Source organism: Peromyscus maniculatus, chromosome 1 (assembly GCF_049852395.1).
Source record: "Peromyscus maniculatus bairdii isolate BWxNUB_F1_BW_parent chromosome 1, HU_Pman_BW_mat_3.1, whole genome shotgun sequence".
NCBI lineage: Eukaryota > Metazoa > Chordata > Mammalia > Rodentia > Cricetidae > Peromyscus > Peromyscus maniculatus.
In genome coordinates this window covers 28,496,894-28,520,965 of record NC_134852.1, presented here as the reverse complement: position 1 = coordinate 28,520,965, position 24,072 = coordinate 28,496,894, and the positions used below count along the sequence as shown (strand labels likewise).

Below are 24,072 nucleotides of genomic sequence, written 5' to 3'. Positions count from 1 at the left end.
ATGGAGTACTACTCAGCAGAGAAAAACAATGAAAGCACGAAATTTGCAGGCAAATGGATGGAACTAGAAAAAATCATCCTGAGTGAGGTAACCCAAACCCAGAAAGACAGTCATGGTATGTACTCACTCATAAGTGGATTCTAGATATAAAATAAAGAACAATCAGACCACAACCCATAGAACCATGGAGGCTATATATATATAGCATGGAGGACGACTGTGGCTTATAATAAATTTCATTTTTACTCAATTACTGAAAAAAAATAGCCAAATGAATGGAAACACATGAACTATGAACCAAAGGCTGAGGGGCCCCCAGCTGGATCAGACCCTCTGAATAGGTGAGACAGTTGATTGGCTTGATCAGTTTGGGAGGCATCCAGGCAGTGGGACCAAGTCCTGTGCTCATTGCATGAATTGGCTGTTTGAAACCTGGAGCTTATGCAGGGATACTTGGCTCAGTCTGGGAGGAAGGGACTGGACCTGCCTGGACTGAGTCTACCAGGTTGATTTCAGTCCTCGGGGGAGGATTTTCCCTGGAGGAGGTGGGGATGGGGGGTAGGCTCGGGAAAAGGGAGGGTGTGGCAGGGGGGAGAATAGGGGAACCCATGGCTGATATGATGAACTGAATGGTATTGTAAAATAAAATAAAATTAAAAAAATTAAAAAAAGATAGTCAATTTAAATGCCAGGATAAAAGTTTTAGAAAAACCTGTTAAAATGAATTATAGAGAAATTCAGATTCAAACAAAAGAAATTAACAGTAAAGTTGTTTCAAGATTGGTTCATAAAGTTACAGAAAGAAAGCCTGTTTTCACACAATCACTCTTAATTTATCCGGTAGCCATACAGCAGCTACCTGATGAAGAGAATGTACAAAATACTTGGATTCCAGTTAAAATGTTAGACTTATGAAGATTTAGGGAGGCAATAATATCTTATGGCGTGCATTCCCCATATGTAAAGCAAATGTTAAACTCTTGGTCAACATATAATAGGATTATTCCACAAGACTGGTGGGAGCTGGCACATGCTGTTCTGGAACCCAGACAACTCCAGTGACAAGTGTGGTTCAAGGAGGAGTCTAAAAATATAGAAAAACAATGGAGGGATAAAGGAATACAAGTCTGCCAGGATCAGCTTATTGGAGAAGGCCAATATGCTTCAGTACAAACACAATGTTTATATGATGTCCAAACCCTAATTCTATGTCCAACAGCAACCTTGAATGAATGGGACAGAGTTGAGGAACCAGGAAAAATAACTTGAGTCATTTACAAAGTTTGTACAGGGCCCAAAAGAATCTTTCACAGATTTCTTACAAAGATTGACTTCAGTAGTACAGAGAATGTTCCCGAACTCAGAAGCTAGTCAGATAATAATCAAATCTTTGGCCTTTGAGAATGTGAATGCAGTGTGCAAGAGAATAATTAGGCCGTTAAAGGCAAGGTCTGCACTCTTGGAAGATTAGATTAGATACATGGTTAATGTTGAGGCTCATGACCATGATAACATGTGGGTAGGAGAAGCAATTTCAAAAGTTTTGAGGAATGTTAGATGTTTTGGATGTGGAAAGCAAGGACATTTGAAAAGGGACTGTAAACAGGTCATTCCTAGAAACAATGTTTCTTCAAGGAACAATGGCAACAGAATGCCCTTTCCTTCTGGAGTATGCAGAAGGTGTGGTAAAAGAAAACACTGGACCAATGAATATAGATCAACAAGGGACGGGCAAAGTAATCCTTTGCCTCGGTCTTCGGGAAACTCCCAGGGGGGCCTCAGGCAGGCCCCCACAGCAAATCCAGTTCAAACCTTTCCTGCAGCTGTAGAGAAAACCCTTACTCAGAGCAATTAAATAACCAAATGCCTATTGGAATAAATCATGCTGGTCAGGATGATGAAACAGAGAGAATAAAAAATTCAGGAAAAAACATAAAGAAAATTTTTTGCAAACTTCTATAAATGAACAAAGACCAAAATTAACAATAAGAATAAATGGTGTTTTGTTGTCTGGTCTGGTAGACACAGGTGCTGATGTTACCATAATTTCACCAGAATTTTGGCATCCAACTTGGGCTCTTCAGGAGGTAAACATTCAACTGTTAGGAATTGGAACATTATCTCATGTGAAACAGAGTACAAGATGGCTCGAATGTATAGGTTCAGAAGGATAGAGAAAAATTAAAACCATATGTGGCTAACATAGCTATGAACCTGTGGGGTCAAGACCTGTTGAAACAATGGAATACTCAAATTAACATCCCTGCAACCTCAGAAATAAATCATAAACTAGCACATGTTTCTGAGAGAAATATAGAAGATATTCTAACGAGTGGTCACCAGCCATCCATATTATACTAGAACAGGGCACAATAACTGATGATCTCTCAAAGACACCAACAGCTCTACCTTTAAAAGGGTTAACAGACAAGCCTGTATTGGTTCAGCAATGGCCTTTAACAACAGAGAAACACCAGACTTTAGAAGAGCTGGTAGAAGAGCAGTTAAATGCTCCACATATTGAAGAATCAACCAGCCCTTGGAATTCTCCTGTATTTGTTATTAAAAAGAAATCTGGTAAATGGAGAATGGTAACAGACCTTAGAGCAATTAACGAAGTAATTCAGCCAGTGGGCTCTCTACAAAATGGAATTCCTTTGCCTATCCTGTTACTAAAAGGATGGCCTTTAATAGTTATTGATTTAAAACTGTTTCTTTTCAATACCCTTACAAGAAAAAAGACAGATAAAGATTTGCTTTCACAGTGCCTACTTATAATAATTCTCAATCGGTTAAAAGATTTCAATGGAGGGTCCTCCCACAGGGAATGTTGAATAGCCCAACTCTGTGCCAATATTTTGTACAACAGCCATTGGAAGTGATACATAAAAAATTTCTGGGGCTGGAGAGATGGCTTAGCAGTTAAGAGCACTGGCTGCTCTTCCAGGGGACCTGAGATCAATTCCCAGCACTCACAGGATGGCTCACAACTGTCGAGCTCTAACTCCCCTTTCTGGTGCCTCCTCAGGCACCAGACATATACACACACTGAGTGCATAGACATACATGCAGACCAAATACCCCCATACATAAATAAATAATAATTACATTTTCAAAAAAAAATTCCTAAATCTATAATTTATCATTATATGGATGATATTTTACTAACTGACTCAAATACAGATACTTTAGAAAGAATGTTTAAAGAATTAAAAAAATTGCCTTTCTGGGGATTACAAATTGAATCTGAAGAATACTGGACAAATGAGACAAGTGAGGAAAAAGGACAAATCATCTATCCCAGGAAACAGAGTGAAATGGCCTATGAGTACATCATCTACAAAATTTAATGTCTTCCTAATTGTTTGTTTCTGCTCTTCTCTAAAGACATTTAACACTATTGGTCTTCTTGTAGTCCCAGTTCATTTAAAATTTAAAGCTGACTTTGGAGTTGGAGAATGGCTCTCTCCTTCTTTAAACTCAAGCATGTTGTTAAAAGGAAAATACAAACTCCCTGTATCATGCCAGAAGAAAAGATCCATCTTCTGCTATGGGACAGAAAAAAACCAAATTAATTAAGGGACTATTCTATTACTAATCTCAACTCTTTGATTGTATTCTCATTCTTTAAACTTTTCTTAAAGTATGAATTTTAGATCGAATTTACAAGATTAATACACACACACACACACACATATATATACACATACATTTTAAACTTTGTTAATATATGAATTGTCATATAGGGTACTAACTAAATCTAGAAAAAAAGGCTTTAATTAGTTGCATATATATGTCTTTGTGTTCGAGTCTCTTATCAGTTTTCTGCAGGAAATCACAGCCAGGCCTAACATCAACTGAAGTCTCCAGAAAGAAGATGGGGCCCCACAACAACAACAATTCCACGTGGACAATAATAACATAACTAAGCTGACAAAAATCATCTACAGATCAGCTTTGGACTACAAAGTGCTTGGAGCAATTTTGAAATGGCAGCTGAGATGATCCAGTCTCAAAGACTACTTGAAAAGGACTTGAGATAAACCCTGAACTTTGGCATTATACACAGACTGGATAATGAAGGATATAGTTACCTTTGACAATTAACCTAAAATTTTTCTTTTCAGGATAAAGATACCTTCGTCCATGCCCAACAGGAAGCAATTTTAAGAATACGATGCCCACATGCCCAAAGAAGTGGTGTGGGGCATTTTTTTTGTCTTTTAATGGGTTTTGGGTTTAAGATAATTTTCATTGTTTAGGTGGGTTGGTTACAAGTTGTTATCAAGGGTTAGGAAAAAGGCTAAGCAAAGGAGATTAGATTTAAGGTTCTTGTTTAAAAATAAATAAATAAAAATTAAAAAAAGAAAAAGACAATTACTAGTTTTATATACTTTACATTGGATTGGATTGTTTTATATTATATACAAATTATATATATATTAAAATTGATATTGTTAGAAAATGTTATATGTATATTTCTAATTATACTTATACTGTTCATTTAACAATGTAATACAATTTTCTGATCCTTGAATGTTATTATTACCAACTATTAGGATATAAAGAAATGAAAGTTAGTAGTTAGACATTATAATAGAACTTGTAGTCATATTAGGTATGTTTTCAAGATTGAGCAGATATATTTTAGATAGACAGGTCATCTTCAAACCCTTCAGAGATCTACAGAATATGGCATTTAAAATGTTTTAATAACTTAGAAAATTTTTCTTTTTGTTATGACTATGAGACATGTCAGCTCCTAGAAATACCAATGTACTTCAGAGAGAATATGGGCATTGAAAAAACTGCATATGGAGTTAACTTTCATTGTGGCAAAAGTTAGGCACTGGACAACAAAGTATCCTCGAATCAACTGATGACAACAGGACAAAATGGACTGACAGGACACAAAACAAAGGACTACTGATTCTTGCCAAAACAAGTGTTGTTATGGCTTTATCAAAAGGCATCTTCTGAGGCCAGGACAATATGGCACTGTCCCTGAAGTGGCCTTCACAATCCGGAAAAGGTACAGTGCCCTTTTCTTCGAAGGCAGCCAAACAGGCAGTGGGTTGATGGCTTCTGATGTGCAGTGGAACAGCAGCAGAAACAGTTATTCTTGAAGAGTAACTAAGCTCACACCTCTCAATAGTAGACTGGCATTTAATAGAGGGATGTGGAGAAGAACGGGATGCTGAGATGAAGCCACATATACACAGCCAAGAAGAATGGACAGCTGAATTAAAAAACCATCACAAATTTCCAGAATTTAAAATCCTGAATCATGACATGACACTAGTGGAATTCAAGTGTTTCTGGTACATGGACTGCTCTCACCCAATGTGAGGTTGAACTGTTGACCTTGTGTACATCCTACTTCACAAATGAGTCTGTCAGATATGCTAAGCCTATAGGCTGACACTGCAGAGAAACCTTAGATGACTGTCCAGGCAGCTGGCTGTTTCTGTCAACTCACAAATTTTTTGGAAGTTGCTTGCATGCACTTCCTGTTTTTATTTTTGTTAGGTAATATTATTTCCTTCTTGGGTCTTTGTGGGAGTTGAATATTAGTTAGTTATAGTTGAAGAAGATTAGTTAGGATAGAAAGTGAATTAGGTACATTTTGGACTTACAAAAATAGGATAGATAATGGAATTATTTTCTTTGAATTTGTCAAATACAAATGGACTAGACATTGTTTAGGTATTTATTGCTTGTATATATGGTATATAGTTATTGTACTTTTGTATATAGTTTTTCTTACATTAGTTACAACTTTTTTCCTTTTATTAAAATAGAAAAGGGGATATATGGTGATATTTTATTTGTACTAAAATGTGATTTGTATGTTAATAAATAAAGTTGCCTGGCAATCAGAGCTATTAGCAAGCCATAGCAAAAGCTGGGCAGTGCTGGTGCATGCCTTTAATTCTTGCACTTTGTAGGCAGAGCTAGGTAGATCTCTGTGTGTTCAAGGATACAGCCAGCATGGAGACACATGCCTTTAATCTCAATACCAACCATAGAAGACCTGGATGTCTGTACAGACAGGCAGTGACTAGGAGGTCATGTGGTTGGGTTTACAACCAATGAGAAGGCAGAACAGAAACTTTATAAAAAAAAGACAGACACACAGGAAGTAGGTCTTCTTTGGAGAGGCAGGACAACAGCGACAATGAAGGGTAAGGTTTTTAGCTCTTAGATATTCCTCTGACCTCTTGGCTTTCATCTCTGTATTGGCTCTGTGTTTCTTATTTAATAAGATGGTTGGTTACATCTACAGAGCAATTCTCCATGGTCAAGCTATTGGTTCTAAAACAACAATACTGGCCTGTAAATAAAAAAATGCATATTCAGAATTTAAAATGGCCCACTACTCAAAAAAAAAAAAAAGAAATAAAGAAAAAAGAAAAAGAAAAAAGAACTGAATGACCAAGCCAGGGTCATAACAGGCTCCCCTAGCAGCCCTGGCATGAACCAGGTCTTAGTTTAGGTTCACTAAAAATGGGCTAAAGCTAATCAAGCAATTCTCAAAAAACCTCAACTTAGGGGCAACCAATCAACAGGTGCCCCCCCAGCCTCCTGCTGGCTCAGCAGACACCCCAAAGCCCCACTACTCAATCACACATATTCACCAGTGACTGGACTCAGTACTATTGACAATAACAACAAGAGGGGACCTGGGATTGGCAGCAATCAAAGGATTAATAAAAGTGTTTTTATGATCCATTGATTTTAACCAGGACCATCTGTGTGGCCACGGGTTTCAAACCATCTATTGGAGCCTAGTGGCTCACCATTTGGCACATGAAAGACAATGAATGTCCCCTTCCTGGATTCCACCAGTAGCTAATGTACTTCTCCCGCCAATTCCTCCCTTGATCTTCCCATTCTTTCTGAAAGTTGTGGCTTTTATTCTTTAATCATAATTCTTACATATATACGTAGATAGGTTTATAAATATAACCTGCTATGTTCAATTAATGTTGTTTAGATGACCTTCTGGGATTGATTAACTGATCAGGATTTGACCCTGTAGAAGACAGATTCTTCCTCCTTCAGGACACATTAATTATGTCTAGCTTTTATTCTAAGAGTAAAGCCTTGTGAGAATTCTGCCATGCACACTGGCACATCAACTGCTCCATCACTTTTTGGGTCTTGTTTAGGTGACCATATTGTTGACATTTGCTGGCTGCAGCTCAGTGGTAGAGTACTAATCCCCTGCACTGTAAAAATAGTCTTCATAGTTATTTGATGGAAATCATGAAGCTAAGTTATGACCTAGAACAGGGATTTCCAAAATTGCTCATTCTTTGATTCACTTTTCGTTCTTAGAATTTTATTTTAAACATATGTTGCAATACTGAGTGTAGAATCTAAGGCCATACCTGTGCCAAGTGAGTACTTTTAAAATTTTTTCAACTTAAGCATTTTCTTAGTATCTTTTATTAATTAAATGCTTTTGTTTATTTTACATCTTGACTACAGATTCCTCTCGTTCCTCTCCTCCCATTTCCCTCCCTCTTCCCTGCACCTTCACTTTACCCTTCCCAAGCCACTCCTCCCTGTTCAGAAAAGAGCAGGCCTCTCATGGGTGTCAATGATTCGTCAATGAATGACAAATCAAGTTCAGCTTTGTTGAGTCAGAACAAAGCTCTTTCCCTTGCATCAAGGCTGGGTGATTCATTTTGAATACGGCTTTCAGGGTAAAATGTATGAAAGGGATAGAAAGAGTAAGTGTTCCTTGGCAGTCTGCACATGAATAAGAGAGAGTGTCTCCAGATATGATACCTCCTCCAAACTAAATTTCAGAAGGTAGTCAGCTATTTCACTATGGAGTTCAAGGGTATAACAGGTATGTTGGTTGGACTGGACACAGGAGCCGATTGTTAAACTTCCACTTATCTTCTCCACCTACCCAGGATTACCACTGCCTATAAGATAAAAGATACTGAATGTTTATCAGCCACAGCTCACAATTGAAGTCTTCACTCTACCACGACTGCCGCTTACAGCTCCATAGCCTAACCAGAACCATGGTGCTCAAGAACTTTGGTAAGTACTCCATCCCAAGGAGACACAGGTATTTGGCATCTCTCCTTTGCCTCTGAATTTTCACTTATTTGTTTACTTGAGACGCCATCTCACTTTGTCGCCATAGCTGTCCTGGAACTTGCTAAATAGACCAGGCTGCCTTTGGATTCACAGAGATCCACCTGCCTCAGCCCCATGGGTGCTGGTATTAAAGGCGTGAGCCACTATGCCTGGCTACCTCTGAGCTTTTGTAATCCTCCCTTCTCTACTTTATTCTTGATTCCCCATCTCATCATCCTTGCTGGCATCTCTGGCTGTGATCCAACGACTCTGCCTGAAATTTTCAGGAGTTTCCTCCTCTTCTGAGACCCGCCTCACAAATTTTCTGTCAACACCAGACATGACTAGGGTCAGTCTCAATGTCTGTTATTAGCTACCAAACCCAACAAAAGAAGCTCAGACATGTGAGCTTGTAGCCCTGATCATGACCACCTGGTGGCTCCCCCAACATCAGTCTCACTCCCTTTTTGCTCCTCATTTTTGTACTTACGTGCTCAGTCTCAGAAAGAGTCACTTGTGGGAATAGATACAACAAGGAGGGAAGAGATGGAGCCCTCTAGATGAGGGAGGTGAGGAGTCTTGGAGCAAAGCCATGACTCCCCCAAATATCTGTACATTAATTTGCTAAAAACTTCCTGTGGTGGCAAAGCAGAGCTACTGTGCTATAAAAAGAATGCAATTTCTATCCTTGAGTGGCACTCATTTCTGTGTCCCCAGCTGTGCATCTCAGCTGTGCTTCCAGCACTGTGGCCTGGAGTCCTGGCCCTTCAGAATCAAAAGGTCGTGAATTTCAACTTTTTTTTTTTTCCCGAGACAGGGTTTCTCTGTATAGCTTTGTGCCTTTCCTGGAACTCACTTGGTAGACCAGGCTGGCCTCGAACTCACAGAGATCCGCAGGCCTCTGCCTCCCGAGTGCTGGGATTAAAGGCATGTACCACCACCGCCCAGCGAATTTCAACATCTTATACTTGAAGCCTGATTGCACACCTTTCTTATCAGCAAAATCTGTGTTCAACTGAGGGTCCTACTATAGTGCAGGCTTGAATGGGAGGGAGTAGGGACAAAGTCTGACTGTGTTGTCCCCTAGAATTCCACCTCTATGTAGCCATGTGATAGCCCATCTCAGGTCTTGCCTCTCCTTGACTCCCCTCACTCTCCTCTATTCCATCTTTCATTCTTCAAGAACACCACACAAGTTATCCATGGTCAGATTTGACTTCATCTAGATTATTTTTGACAATTGTTTATTATTTTTGTTGTTGTTTTTTTGTGTGAAATGCATGCTTATGTAAGAGTTATGTGAGTGTGAAGTGCCCATGGGAGTGCACAAGGAAGTGAGAGCAAGATGCAGGGTGTCTTTCTCTGTTGCCTTCCACCTTGTTGCCTAGGGACAAGATCTTTAGCTGAACCTGAAGCTCACTGTTTTGATAATCCTAGCTTACCAAAAGCTGTTTAGTTCCTCCTGTCTCTGCTCCCAATTCTGGGATTACAGATGTGCAGGGTCATGCATGGCTTTTTACATGGGTGCTGGAGATTCAAATTCATGTCCTTCTTCTTGCAAAGAAAGTGCTCAAATCCCTTGAGCCATCTCTCTTGTCACTTAGATAACTTTAGGCAGATTGTTGCAGATCATCCAGAATCTGATAGGGGTTAAGAATCACTTGGAGGATTTTTTGACTATTTTTATGATTTTTGAGTATGTCTTCCAAAAGTTTATGTAATAAAATCTTAATTGATCAATGCTGGAGTGAGTTAGAGCAGGGTCTATGAGATATTTTATGGCATGAGACACAAAAGCAGAGCCATTCTGAAAGAAGTGATGTCAGTATCAGTTAATGGCAGCAATGAGGAAGCTCTCATTCTCTCTGAGTGGTCATATTGAAAATATCTTGTAAAAAAAGCAAGTGCCTCTAATGATCTCTCTTTCCATTATACAGACTTGTTCTTTATTCAACCCAGAGCAGCACACAGTCCCATCCAAGGGCTGCTATGTGATCTGTGATTTTCTAACCTCTGTAGCCATGAGCCAGAATTGGCTGTTTTATTGTTAAAGTACTAATAATCAGGTGTTTGTTCCAACAAGAGAAAACTAAATACTAGGACTATTGATATTTTTATACTCTTGAACTTCTGGTAGGCCATTGTTCACGACTGCTGTGGATGGGTCCTGACACCTAAGACCTAAGAATGCAGGAGAGGCCTCTGTGCTCCTAGAAAGAGTTGGGCTGGAAAAACCTAAACATCAACTAACTTTTCAATGTGCCTCAACTTCAGTTCCAGACTCAACAAAATTGTACTCTGGAACTTTTAGCAGTGTGACTCTAGGGCTGAGGAGATGGTTCAGTGGGTAAAATGTTTGCTGTGCAAACATGAGAGTCTGAGTTAAAATACCCAGAACCCAGATAAAACCAGAGCTTGTAGCTGGAGTCTCTAATCTCAATGTTCCCATAACAAGACTGGAAATGAAAACAAGGGAATCTCCTAGAAGCTGACGAGCCAAGCAGCCTGGCATGAGAACAAGAGACCCTGTCTCAAACAAGGGAGGAAGTGAGAACTAACACAGAGATTGTTCTCTGAACTCTACATTGAATCCCTGGCATGATCCCCCACACACTGATACACCCAAATGGCCACACATAGAGAGGGGCTTTTTTTTCTAGCATGGAGATGTTATGAGTTTTATGTTTTACCACATAAAAGAGATTGCCAGCAAGCCTTACCACCTGAGTTCAACCATCAGAACCCAGATAAAGATAGGAGTGACCTGATTCCATACTGTCTTCTGACCTCCTTGTATATCCCCCCTCTCTCCTGCTCTCTTGCTCCCTCTCTCTCTCTTTCCCTGGGTGTGTGTGTCACAGACACATACTAGTAATAATAATAATAAAGTTAAAATATTTTAAATGTGATTCTGCCAAATGCTTTATTAAAAAACTATGCTCATGGAATCTCCAATAGGAAAATACACCACAGTCTCCCTCATGTACACACAAAGGACCACAACACACCAGCTGTCTCTTGATACCCAACCAAGAATCTTTCTGGAACTTTCATGGTTTCGCTCTATACACTGCTCAGTCTACCTTGAGGCTGTCATCCTTTGTCAGTCTTCAGAGGCAGCAGCTGCAGTCATGAACCCACTTCTGCTGTCCCTCCATCACGTACTACCCAGCAGCCTGATCAGAATCACTGTGTATGGAATCTAGATGGAGAGTCTAGTCAAAGTCACATCTGAAACTTATTGCAGCTCTAATGCACCTATGAACTTCAAATTAACCCTCTTTCTGTGTTCAGTTCCCAGGGTCTCCCTCATAACCACCCATGTGGAATCTGCAAGGGTAATCTTTCTTCCCATTTGCAAACTTCACAAACTCCACTCTTCCTAGCATCCTACATTCCTCATGTGTCAGCCCAGATCCTGAAACACATCCAGAGTCAGTCACAAACTCCACTCTGAGTGTCTAGTGAAGTCCCTTGTCTCTGATCATCATCAGCTGTGGCACCCATTGTGATTCTGTCCCATTTATGTTTCTCAGGCATCATCCTCATTCCCATACTCCTATTCACAAACTCAGGAGCTGCAGAATCTCACACATCCCCAACTCTCTCACATACTGGCTTATTGCTGTGCCAGCCAGTACCCATGTGTGGGGACAGGATCTACATCCCCTCGCAGCAGTGTTGTGTGGATGATGCCATCTTGCCCTTTAACCTGACTCGAAACTGTGGTACTGCTGACTGCCCCTATTGGCCCTGCTTTGAACTCTGCTGTTCAGAGTCTTATGGCTCCCATCCGAAATTTCTCATCAAGCTGAAACTTCAGGGGGAGAAATCCCATTGCAGTTCATCCCCCATCTCTTGGAACTGTGCCAGGTAAGCATCCTCTCCCTGTCTGTACATAGGGTTGTATATGGAAATGGAAAAGGGGGTTCTTCAGGTGCACCTACCTCCGTTTATGAAAACCCCTGCCCCCCTGTTCTAATCACTAACAAACCTTTGGGATGTTTTGTTCATTCACTTCTTTTATTCTTCATTTTTATTTTCTATTTTGCAGCAGAAACATTTTACAGAAGAGATATCCAAGAAAATCCACTTTTTATTAGGCAACAAAGTGATGCCCAGGTAGGCTTTAATGTCTGTGCAGTCACTAACTGAGATGATGGCTGAGTGCTGGGCTGTAAACAGGACATTTGTACCACCTCCTCTGAGGCTCAGGAAGCATTCTGGAGATAATGGGTTGTTGGCAAGCTCAGTCTTACTTCAGTTGCCTGGGTACAGCTCAGCCTGTCAACAGCCAACCATGGGTACTAGTGAGCTCACTGGGCTTCCTCTCTCCCTACCAAATTAGCTACTGGTGGAATCCAGGGAAGGGACTGTCATTGTCTTTCATGTGTCAAATGGTGAGTCACTAGGCTCCAATAGATGGTTCTGAACCTGTGGCCACACAAGGGATCCTGGTTATAATCAGTGGGTCATAAAAACAGTTATTAATTCTTTGATTCCTGTCAACCTGAGGTCACTCTTGTGTCAATAGTACTGGTACATCACTGGAAAAAAGAATTATTAATTCTTTGGTTCTCGCCAATATGAGGTCCTCCATTGCTATTACTGTTATTAATATACCCTGAGTCCTGTCACTGCTGACCAGGTGTGAATGAGTGTGGGGCCATTCACTGGGGAATGAGCAATATACCTGAGGCCATGTCCCCAGAGGAAAGTAACTGTCCCTTCCCAGTAGACACCAGCTGCCCATAGCTCCCTCAGCCTGGGTTGTGGCCTGGGGAACCTTCATGCTCCCACATACACTGGTATTTTGACTGATTTGAACTTGCCCAGGTCTGTGCAGGCAATCACAGATGCTGTCAGTAGATGTGTGCATCAGCTATATCATTTCAGAAGACAGCCTTTCATGGCTATCCTCCCTAACCTCTGGCTCTTACATTATTTCTACTCACTCTTCCAGCATGTTTCCCTGAGCCTTGGCTGGAACAGATTAGTTGATACAGATGACCCATCTGTAGCTGGAGACTCACAGTTACTTGTTCTCAGCACATTGACCAATTATAAGTCTCTGTATCAACCATTACCTACTATAAAAGAAACTTCTCTGACCAAGGTTGAGAGCACATGTGTACAGGCATAAAAATTATTAAGAAAGTAATTTGAGGAAGAGAGAATTGCATCAGTAGTTAGGAACATCTGTTGTCCTTCCAGAGATCCTGAGGTCCATCCCCAGAACACACATGACTGACAACTACCTGTAACTCCAATCCAAGGATGCCCTCTTCTGGCCATTCAGGCACTGCAGATAATCATGCACAGACATATGTAGGCAAGACAGCCACATACATAAAAGTGAACATTAAAACATAAACAACAACAACAACAACAACAACAACACACATATACACACACACAAACACAAGGTCATTTGACAACGTGACCATTTAGCAAAATACCACTGGTAGATCCCACACACACCCTGGGGCCTATGATTGACAAGTTGTTGTGTTCCTCATTTTTATTTCTTAAGCCAGCACACAGTATATTAGATATCATTTTGCCATTTTCAAACAAAATGTGTTTTAATCGATTCCCCTGATATCTCACCCTGACTGTGTGCACTCAGGTCACCATTGTGTGCCCCACCCTCTCATATCTGCCTTCCTGGACATGCATCTCTACCTACATTTTAAAGATCTTAACTCTCAATTTTCTTCCCTGGACAGATTCGAATGTCTGGTTTCTTCCAGTAAATACCAGCTCCTGAATGTTCCTACTTGAAGGATGGGCACCTGAGGCATTGGAGTGAAGTGACATTATGCATGCACCATTATAATGCTCATTTGAACATAGTTTAAACATGTATTGGAATGTTCTAAAATTATCATGTGTCAATGCAATTAAAGATAAATATATCCAATCTTGAGTCCATCGGAGCAGAGAGCTGTATGCAAACTAGGCCTGGGACCCTCACAGAAACTCAGACAGTGGGTGCTATGTAACAATTTCCAGTCAGAATAGGTAAGAGCCCCACTTGCCCTCAGAACTCTCCCAGACCTTTGGTTCTGAGCAGAAAGACCAAAGATGTTGACACTTCCCCTGCTCACCACCCACACCTACTGTTGTACCCCCAACCCTATCTAGGCAGATATCCCCTGTTCAGGTGCAGGCCAGGCTGACCAGAACATGCCAGTTAGAGGAAGAGAGAACACCTGCTGGACCAAAGGTCATGCTCATTGTCAGAGTCTTGCCCCCAACTCTGATGGAAACATTCTGCTGGAAAAGAGATCACATTGGCTGCCAGAAATACAGACCACAAAATCCAGAAGACCCAAAAGAAAGCAGAAACCAGGGAATAAAACATCCATCTAACAAAACAAGCACAGAAATCAGCTCCTAGATCTATATTCATCCCCAACCCAGATGCCTAGATGTCAGTGCAAGTACAGAGTCAACAACAGCCAGGGCAATATGGCACTACCAGAGCTATCCTACCACAAGAACCCCTGAACATGTCAACACAGCCAAAGAAAATGACCTTAAAACCAAATTTATGAATATGCTAGAGGTAGTTAAAGGGGAAATTAATAAACACTTTAAAGAAATCCAGAATATAAACAAACAATTGCAGTAAATGAATAAATCCCTTAAAGAAAGTCAAGAAAAACAAACAAACAGGTGAAGGAAATGAATAAAACTGTCCAAGATCTGAAAACATAAACAGGAGCAAGAAAGAACACACAAACTGAGGGAATCCTGATGATGCAAAATCTAGGTGAGTAAACAGGATCTACAGACAGGAGCATCACCAACAGACTACAAGAGATGGAAGAGAGAATCTCAGATGTGGAAGCTGCGATACAAGAAAATGATACATCAGTCAAAGAAAATGTTAAATCTAAGAAGTTGTTGACATGAAAGGTCCAGGAAATCTGGGACACTATGAAAAGACCACACCTAAGAATAGTAGGAATATAAGAAGGAGAAGATACCCAGCTCAAAGGCTCAAAAATATTTTCAACAAAATTATAGAAGAAAATAGTCCTAACCTTAAGGGGACATGCTGATAAAGGTACAAAAAGCTTACAAAACACCAAATAGATTGGACCAGAAAAGAAGGTCACCCCATTACATAATAATTAAAACACTAAATATGCAGAACAAAGAAAGAATATTAAAAGCTACAAGGGGAAGAGGCCAAGTAGCATATGAAGGCAGACCTTTTATAATTACACCTGACTTCTCAACAGAGATTCTAAAAGCCAGAAGAGTCTGGACAGATGTCTTTCAGACTCTAAAAAAACACAGATGCCTGCCCAGACTACTATACCCAGCAAAACTTTTAATCACTATACATGGAGAAAACAAGATATTGCATGACAAAGTCAAATTTAAACACTATCTATCTACAAATCTAGCCCTACAGAAGATAATAAAAGGAAAACACCAACCCAAGAAGATTAACTACACCCATGAAAACACAGGAAATAGCCAGGCAGTGGTGGCGAATGCCTTTAATCCCAGCACTTGGGAGGCAGAGGCAGGGGGATCTCTGTGAGTTCGAGGCCAGCCTGGTCTCCAAAGCGAGTTCCAGAAAAGGCGCAAAGCTACACAGAGAAACCCTGTCTTGAAAAACCAAAAAAAAAAAAAAAAAGAAAGAAAGAAAACACAGGAAATAAATAATCCCCCAAAAGAAGGGACGGACACACACACACACACACACACACACACACACACACACACACACACACCACACTACCACCATCACCACCACCTAAAAAATAACAAGAATTAATAATCATTGGCATTGGTTTTTCTCAATATCACCAGCCTCAACTTTTCAATAAGAAGACACAGTCTAACAGAATAGGTGTTCCATCCTTTTGTATACAAGAAATACAACTCAACTTCAAAGATAGACATTACCTTAAAGAAAAAGTTTGGGAAAAGATTTTCTAAGCAAATGGCTCCAAGAAGCAAGCTGATATAGCTATTCTAATATCTACCAAAATATACTTCCAACCAAAATTAATCAAAAGAGATGGAGAAAGACACTTCATACTTATCAAATGTAAAGTCCACCAAGATGATGCCTCAATTCTTAACTTTTATGTCCTAAATGTAAGGCACTCACATGTGTAAAAGAAAAATTGCTAAAGCTGAAATCACACATTGAGCCTCATACATGAATAGTAGGAGATTTCAAAACCACTCTTACCCATGGATAGGTCATTTAGACAAAAACTAAACATAGAAATACTGTAGCTAACAGACACTATGAACTAAATGGATCTAACAAATATCTACAGAATATTTCACCCAAACACAAAAGAATATACCTTCTTCTCAGAATATACCTTCTTTTCATGGAACATTCTCCAAAACTGAACACATACTCAGTCAGAAAGCAAGTCTCAACAGATACAAGAAAATTGAAATAAGCCCCAGCATCCTATCAAACCACCACAGATTAAAGCTGGGTTTCAAGAATAGAAAGAACAGAAAGCCTACAAACTAATTGGGACTAAACAACTCTCTACTGAATTGCCAATGGGTCAAGGAAGAAATAAAGAGACACCACAGACATTTCCCACTGAGTTTTCTCACTAATCTCAAATAACATTAGTTTAAGGATTACATCACCAAAATATTGTCTTGTTTTCAGATTATAAACATTTTCATCAAAGCATAGAGTAAAACATGATAAATTGAACAATAAATCCTATTTGCAAATAAAATGGAAATTAAAGACTTCTATAAATTCAATGAAAATGAATGTATAACATACACAAAGTCATGGGACACAATGAAAGTGGTGCTAAGGGGTAAGTTCATAGCAGTAAAATATTGGAGAGATCTCATACTAGCAACTACATAGCACACCTGAAAGCTCTAGTACAAGAAGTAAGTACACCCAAGAGGAGGAGACAACAGGAAATAACCAAACTGAAGGATAAACTCAATAAAATAGAAACAAAAAGAACAATATAAAGAATCAAGGAAACAAACAGTTGGTTCTTTGAGAAAATACACAAAACAGACAAACTCTTATCTAAACTAAAAAGAAGACAGAGAATATCCAATTAGCAAATCAGAAGTGAAAAGAAGGGCATAAAAATAAGCACCAAGGAAATTCAAAGAATCATTAGGTCATACTTTAAAAACCTGTATTCCTCAAAATTTAAAAATCTGAAAGAAATTAACATTTTTTAAAAAAATAGATACCATTTAGCAAAGTTAAATCAAGATCAGATAAACATTTAAACAGACCTATAGCTTCTGTGGGATAATGCTTTTGTACACTGGTTTAATAAATTGCTGATTGGCAGCCAGTAGCCAGGCAGGAAGTATAGGAGGGATAAGCAGACCAGGAGAATTCTAGGAAGAGGAAGGCCAAGTTAGAAGATGTCAGCCTGCCATCCAGAGAGCAGCATGTAATGGCATGCAGGTAAAGCCATGGAAAATGTGGCAACATATAGATTAACAGAAATGGGCTGAGTTTGAGTGTAGGAGCTAGTCAGTGGTAAGCCTGAGCTAATGGCTTAGCAGTTTTAATTAATATAAGCCTCTGTGTGTTTATTTGGGTCTGAGCAGCTGTGGACCAGGTGGGACACAGGAGGACTTCTGGCTACACATAGCCCCCAAGGAAATAGAAGCAGTCATTAAAATTCTGGCAACCAAGGAAAGCCCATGGCCAGAAAATTTTAGTGCATAACTCATCCAGAATTTTAAAAAATACCTAATTCTAGGAATCCTGAAATTATTCCAAAAAATAGAAACAAAAAGAACATTCATTTTATGAGGTCACAGTCACCCTGATATCTAAACCATATAACGATTCAACAAAGAAAGAGAATTACAGACAAATTTCCCTTATGAACATAGATGCAAAAATATTCAATAAAATTCTTGCAAACCAAATCCAAGAACACATCCAAATGATCATCCACCATGATCAAGTGGGCTTCATCCCAGAGATTCAGGAATGGTTCAACATACAAAAATGTGTCAATAAATTCCACCATATAAAGAGACTGAATGAAAAAAAAACTCACCTCATTGGATGCTGAAAAAGCCTTTGACAAAATCCAACACTCCTTCATGATAAAGGTCTTGGAGAGATCAGGATACAAAGGAAATACCTAAAGATAATAAAGACAATTTACAACAAGCCTATGGCCAACATAAAATTAAATGTAGAGAAACTCAAAGCAATCTCACTAAAATCAGGGACAAGACAAGGCTGTCTACTCTCTTCATATCTATTCAATATAGTACTTGAAGTTCTAGTTAAATGAATAAGAAAACTGAAGGAGATCAGGGGGATACAAGTTGGAAAAGAAGAAGTCAAAGTATCATTAATTGCAGATGATATTATAGTATACACAAGCAACTCCAAAGATTCTATCAGAGAATTCTTATAGTTGATAAACACTTTCAGTTAATTGACTGGATACAAGATTTACTCAAAATAAATCAGTAGCCCTACTATAGATGAATGACAAACAGGCTGACAAAGAAGTCAGAGGAAAAAAACACCCTTCACAATAGCCACAAATAAAGTATCATGAGATAACTCTAACAAAGCAAGTGAAAGATTTGTATGATAAAAACTTCAAGACTTGGAAGAAAGTAATTAAAGATATCAGAAGATGGAAATATTTCCCTTGCATGTAGATCAGTAGGATTAACATAGTAAAAATGGCCATCTTACCAAAGGCAATTTACAGTTTCCACACAATCCCCGTCAAAATTTTGATACTGTTCTTTACAGACCTTGAAAGAACAATAATCAACTTCACATGAAAAAAAAAGACACTGGATAGTTAAACAATCCTATACCATAGAAGAAATTCTGGAGGTATCACCATCCCTGATTTCAATCTGTACTACAGAGCTGTAGTAATAAAACCTCATGGTATTAGCATAAAAAGAAGTAAGTTGGTCAATGGAAATGATTCAAAAACCCAGCCCTAAATCCACACACCCATGGACACCCAAGTTTTGATAAAGAAGCCAGAAATATACAATGGAAAAAGGAAAGCATCTTCAACAAAGGATGCTGGTCTAATTGGATGGTGGCATGTAGAAGAGTGCAAATAGATCCATACCTATCATGGTACACAAAATTCAAGTCGAAGTGGATCAAAGATTTCAACATAAAACAAGATACACTGAACCTGATAGAAGCGAAAGTGGAGAATAACTTTGAACTCACTGGCACAGGAGACTTTCTGAAGGGAACACCAATAGCGCAGGCACTAATTTCAACAATTAATAAATGGGGCCTCATGAAAGTGAAAATCTTCTGTAAGACAAATGACAAACAGAAATAGGACAAAGTAGCAGCTTACAGAATGGAGAAAATAATTTCACCAACTCCACATCTGACAGAGGCCTAATATCCAAAATATAAAAGAACTCAAGACACTAGACATTGACAAAACAAATAATTCAATTAAAATGGGGTGCTTATATCAATAAATACTTCAAATTACTGCCTTCTTGAAAATCATACTGAAAGACCCCCAGGGGAGATCTTCCTCAGGGAGAGACCCCAGACCCGGGAAACACACCGAAACCACAGATCAGATGCAAACAGCAAGAGGCTTTATTAGATGCACAGGTACCTGGGGCCAAGTCTCTCGGAGGACTTGCGCGCCTACCGAGGGCAAAGGGGACTTTTTATGGGATTTCAGGGGCAGAGGCGCGGTTACAGAAGCGAGAAGCATAGTTACAGGGTCCCTATTGGCTGTTTTACAGAAGGCCAGGGTGAACTTGGGGTCGCGTTCTTTAATTATCAGAAGTTTGATGTGTGGCTGACTTGGCCTTGCCCAGGCCAGCTGCTTATTCTTCAAGGCCAGGGGCCCGCCATAAAATATCCTCAACTGTCTTACTCCCAAGGCCGCTGACCCAATTATCCCCTATCTTAGGCCCGATGGCTGGCCACAGTTATCTTTTTCTTCCAAGGCCGGCTGGCTAGTTAGTCACAGCTGTGAACTCCTGTTTTTCTGATTCCTGCAGAATGGCATTTCTAAGGCCAAGTTATTGGGGGGGCATAACATCGGCCCAACGCCCCATATCCTCATAATGGAGTGGGGTCCTTCATTCCCCCATTTTCTTTTCTCAGGGAATGGAATCTTCCATTCATGGGGAAGAATAGGGATGTGGCTCCATTTCCACCTGGCTGAGTCGTTGGTATTGTTGGGTCAATACCAAGGTCTGAACAATAGAAACACGTTCCTTGATAAATTGGACAAGTCTGTTTAGGATGAAGGGCCCGAGTGTCAGAAGGAGCAATAAAATCAGAAGGGGCCCTATAAGGGTGGAGATGAGGGTGGTGAGCCAGGGGGACCTTTCGAACCATCCTTCAAACCATCCCTGCTGTTCTTTAAAAAGTTTTTGTCTTTGTTCTAATCTCTTTCTTAATTTGGCCATGCTATCTCTTACCATCCCAGTATGATCCGCATAGAAGCAACATTCTTCTCTAAGGGCAGCACATAACCCCCCTTCCTGCAGGAAGAGGAGGTCTAATCCCCTCCGGTTCTGCAGAACTACCTCAGACAGGGAGGTGAGTGACTTTTCCAAGGCACTCACGGATTCCTCCAGTGCCTGGATATCAGTATGCATGGCAACCTGGAGTTGTCTGAACTGGTTGGTTTCCATGAGGGCAGTGGTACCTGTGCCTATTCCGGTGGCGATTCCTCCCACAGTTAATCCACCTAGTATTAGGGCCAGGGTTAGCGAGACTGGCTCTCTTTTTATTCGGGGGACCCCTGTTTCATATCGAGCATAGATATCTTCAGGTGTATGGTAGACTATCCTGGGGTACAGTTCTATTAGTACACAATAATCGGCCATGTTAGCTAGTATTGAGGGAGAGAGGCATGGTGTAAGTCCAGTGCTACAGGCCCAGTAAGTTCCGCTGGGAGCCACGAGATAATGGGGTCCTGGAACAAGTACCTGGGTGCGATTACACAGGTGTTGATGGGTGTAGGGTACTGTCCCCAGACATATTCCTTGTCCTGACACCTCGGAGATTGTGAGCTTATGCTGAGGTGTCGAGGCACATCCTGGTGGGGGTGAAGAAGAGTTGGTGAAGCTTCCGACTACGGCCACCCCCTCATAATAGGGAGGTGCGGAAACTAGGCATAACCAGCACTCCTGAGTCCGATTTGGGTTGGTAACATTGAGGGCTGAGTAAGCGTCCTCTATAAGATTCAATAGCCGGTCTCCCGTACCGGGTCTGGGTGGCTGGAGGGTGGCTGGGGTTACAGCGGCATTCGGAGCCGTGCTTGGGCGAATAGCGGGGAAAGAGGGACGCTTTTGGTCAGAGAGAACCTGGTTGGGACCTATAAAGGTGGAGAGCTCCGTGATTTTAAGCTTAATCGTAAACACAATTCCCTGGTCCCGTCTTATCATGTAAAGTCTAAGTCCCCATGTTTTACAGAAGTAACTTTCATAACCCCCACATTGGCTAATCATCTTTTTGTCCCTACCATCCCGGGGGCACACGTAGAAGGATAGTTGTGACAGGGCTGCCCTGGCTTCAGGGTGACCACATCCGTATCTCCCGTCATTACATTTGCAAGTTCCCTTACCATCCTGACAGACGTCTGGTGCTCTGGGGTTCATGGGGTCAGTGGTAGGGATGTCCCAGTCCTCTGACCCTGCTGCTAATTGGCAGAGATCTGGATGCAAGTTAGGCCACCATGTAAAGGGGGTATGAAGAGCGGTTGTTTGCCAGACCGTCTCCCCAGTTTGTGAGATGACCTGCCAGGTAATTTTCTTAACCAGGTGGGGCTCTCTGGTGATGCCCCTCCTAATGTTAGGAGGAGGACTATTAGGGGGATCAAGGGGACCCCCGAGTGAGTCTTATCTTGAGTGGGTTCAAAGAGCGTTGAACTTTCCATGTTGATGTCTCGGTGTTCTCAGCTTCGTCGGGTTCCTTGGCAGCCTTCACATGTGACGCGTGGACCCAAGTCGCTATCCCGTCAACCTTGAGTGCGGTGGGAGTAGTTAACAGGACGGTGTATGGTCCTTTCCACCTCGGCTCTAGGTTCTTGGATTGATGGCGTCGGACCCAGACAGAGTCCCCAATCTTGAATGGATGAGGCACCACCGGGCGATTCAGTTGCTCCCGGTAGGCATCCGCCAGGGGTTTCCACACCGTCTTTTGCACCAGCTGGAGGGCTTGGAGGTGTGCCTCTAGGGTAGGGCTAGTGGCAAAAGAGGAGATGTCAGGGTGAAGGAAATTTACAATTGGTGGGGGAGCCCCATACATAATCTCGAACGGGGTTAGGCCATGAGGCCCAGGAGTGTTCCGGGCTCGGTAAAGGGCTAGGGGGAGTAGGAGCACCCAATCTCTAGTGCCAGTTGCAAGCGTTAATTTGGTTAAAGTCTCCTTAATGGTTCTATTTGCACGTTCTACCTGTCCTGAGCTCTGGGGGCGGTATGCACAATGAAGTTTCCAATCAATCCCCAGTAGCCTGGCCACCTTCTGACTTACCTGGGAGACAAAGGCGGGCCCATTGTCTGACCCCAATATCTGGGGCATTCCATACCTGGGAAAAATTTCTTCTAGGAGCTTCTTGGTTACCACGTTAGCGGTCTCCTTCTTGGTAGGGAAGATCTCCATCCACCCTGAAAATGTGTCTACAAAAATCAGAAGGTATTTATATCCATATAGTCCGGGTTTTACCTCGGTGAAGTCAAGTTCCCAATGGACTCCTGGGCGGCTCCCTCTGCTCAGATGGGCTTTTCCTGGATTAACTTGGGCACAGGCAGGGCAGCTGGAAGTCACCTGTTGGAGGACCTGTTCTTGATTCAATAATACAGTACCCGAAGTCTCATCAGCCAGAAGAGTCCTCATCTTGTTTTTGCTCAAATGGGTTAACGCGTGAAGGAACTTGAGCATGTATTTGGTATGGGAGGTTGGCATAACTAATTTGTTATCCATTATATAAGCTTGTCGCTCGGGGCTCCATTTCGCCCCCATTTTCTTCGCTAGTTCCTGGTCCTCCGGGCTGTAAGACATGGGGTCTCTACTTGGCTGTTGGTCCTGCAAGACCAACAGCTGGTCGCCCCTTGGGGATTGTAAGGTGACTGTCCGGGCTGTTAGATCAGCCAGCCGATTTCCCCGTGCTACGACAGAGTCATCTTTTTGGTGCCCCGGACAAAGTATGATGCTGAGCTGATGCGGGAGGAACAATGCCTTTAAGAGGTCTAAAATTTCTTTTTTGTTTTTAATTTCCTTACCCTCCGAGGTCAAGAGGCCTCTTCTTCTGTAGATTTCTCCATGTACATGAGCAGTGGCGAAGGCATATCTGCTGTCGGTATAAACCATGAGTCTCTTACCTTCCGCCATCCGGAGGGCCTGGGTCAGGGTGATCAGCTCTGCTCTTTGGGCCAATGTTCCAGGCGGCAGCGGTGAGGCCCAAACTACCTCTGATTCGGTGGTAACAGCTGCTCCGGCCCTCCGTTCTCCTTCTTGGTGGAAGCTGCTCCCATCCGTGAACCAGATAAAATCTGGGTTCAACAGCGGTTGATCTGTTAGGTCAGAGCGGGTGCCATGGACCTCCGCCAGAATCTGGAGGCAATTGTGCTCCTCGGATGGGTCTGGCAAGGGCAGCAGGGTTGCGGGGTTGAGGGAGACAACTGGTCCGAACACCACTCGGTCTGTGTCTAGCAACAGAGCCTGGTAGTGGGTCATCCTGGAATTTGAGAGCCACCTGTCTGGGGGCTGCCGGACCAGAGCTTCCACCGCATGGGAGGATAACACAGTTAATGGCTGTCCCAAAGTCAGTTTCCCTGCATCCTTGAGCAAAACAGCAATGGCGGCTACCATGCGCAGACAAGGGGGCCATCCTGCAGCTACCGAGTCTAATTTCTTGGATAAATAAGCTACAGGTCTCTTCCATGGCCCCAATCTCTGTACCAGTACTCCTTTTGCAAAGCCTGAGTTCTCGT

The 24,072-nt window shown here is 41.5% G+C and overlaps 1 protein-coding gene and 1 long non-coding RNA gene across 3 annotated transcripts in view; one reads left to right on the top strand and one right to left on the bottom strand.

Annotated features, from left to right (window-relative positions):
• LOC143273272 (uncharacterized) overlaps positions 1-24,072 on the bottom strand; it is a 91,138-nt gene that overhangs the window by 59,568 nt on the left and 7,498 nt on the right. For both annotated transcript variants that reach the window (XR_013051209.1, XR_013051208.1), the window contains exon 2: positions 18,159-18,245. This is a non-coding gene — a long non-coding RNA (uncharacterized LOC143273272). The remainder of the gene's footprint in view (positions 1-18,158; positions 18,246-24,072) is intronic.
• On the top strand, positions 7,933-14,017 carry LOC143273144 (insulin growth factor-like family member 3). The gene is made up of 4 exons (XM_076571539.1): positions 7,933-8,061; positions 11,637-11,973; positions 12,155-12,222; positions 13,830-14,017. The coding sequence occupies exons 1-3, from the start codon at positions 7,962-7,964 to the stop codon at positions 12,201-12,203; spliced, it is 486 nt and encodes a 161-aa protein (XP_076427654.1). The 5' UTR covers positions 7,933-7,961; the 3' UTR covers positions 12,204-12,222; positions 13,830-14,017.

What these genes read in the sequence shown, in the direction of transcription:
- LOC143273144 (XM_076571539.1), top strand. Translation starts at nt 7,962, where the DNA reads ATGTTTATCAGCCACAGCTCACAATTGAAGTCTTCACTCTACCACGAC. An exon ending in CATGGTGCTCAAGAACTTTG is followed by an intron (nt 8,062 to 11,636) that starts GTAAGTACTCCA and finishes TATGTTTCTCAG; the next exon opens with GCATCATCCTCATTCCCATA. An exon ending in ATCTCTTGGAACTGTGCCAG is followed by an intron (nt 11,974 to 12,154) that starts GTAAGCATCCTC and finishes TCTATTTTGCAG; the next exon opens with CAGAAACATTTTACAGAAGA.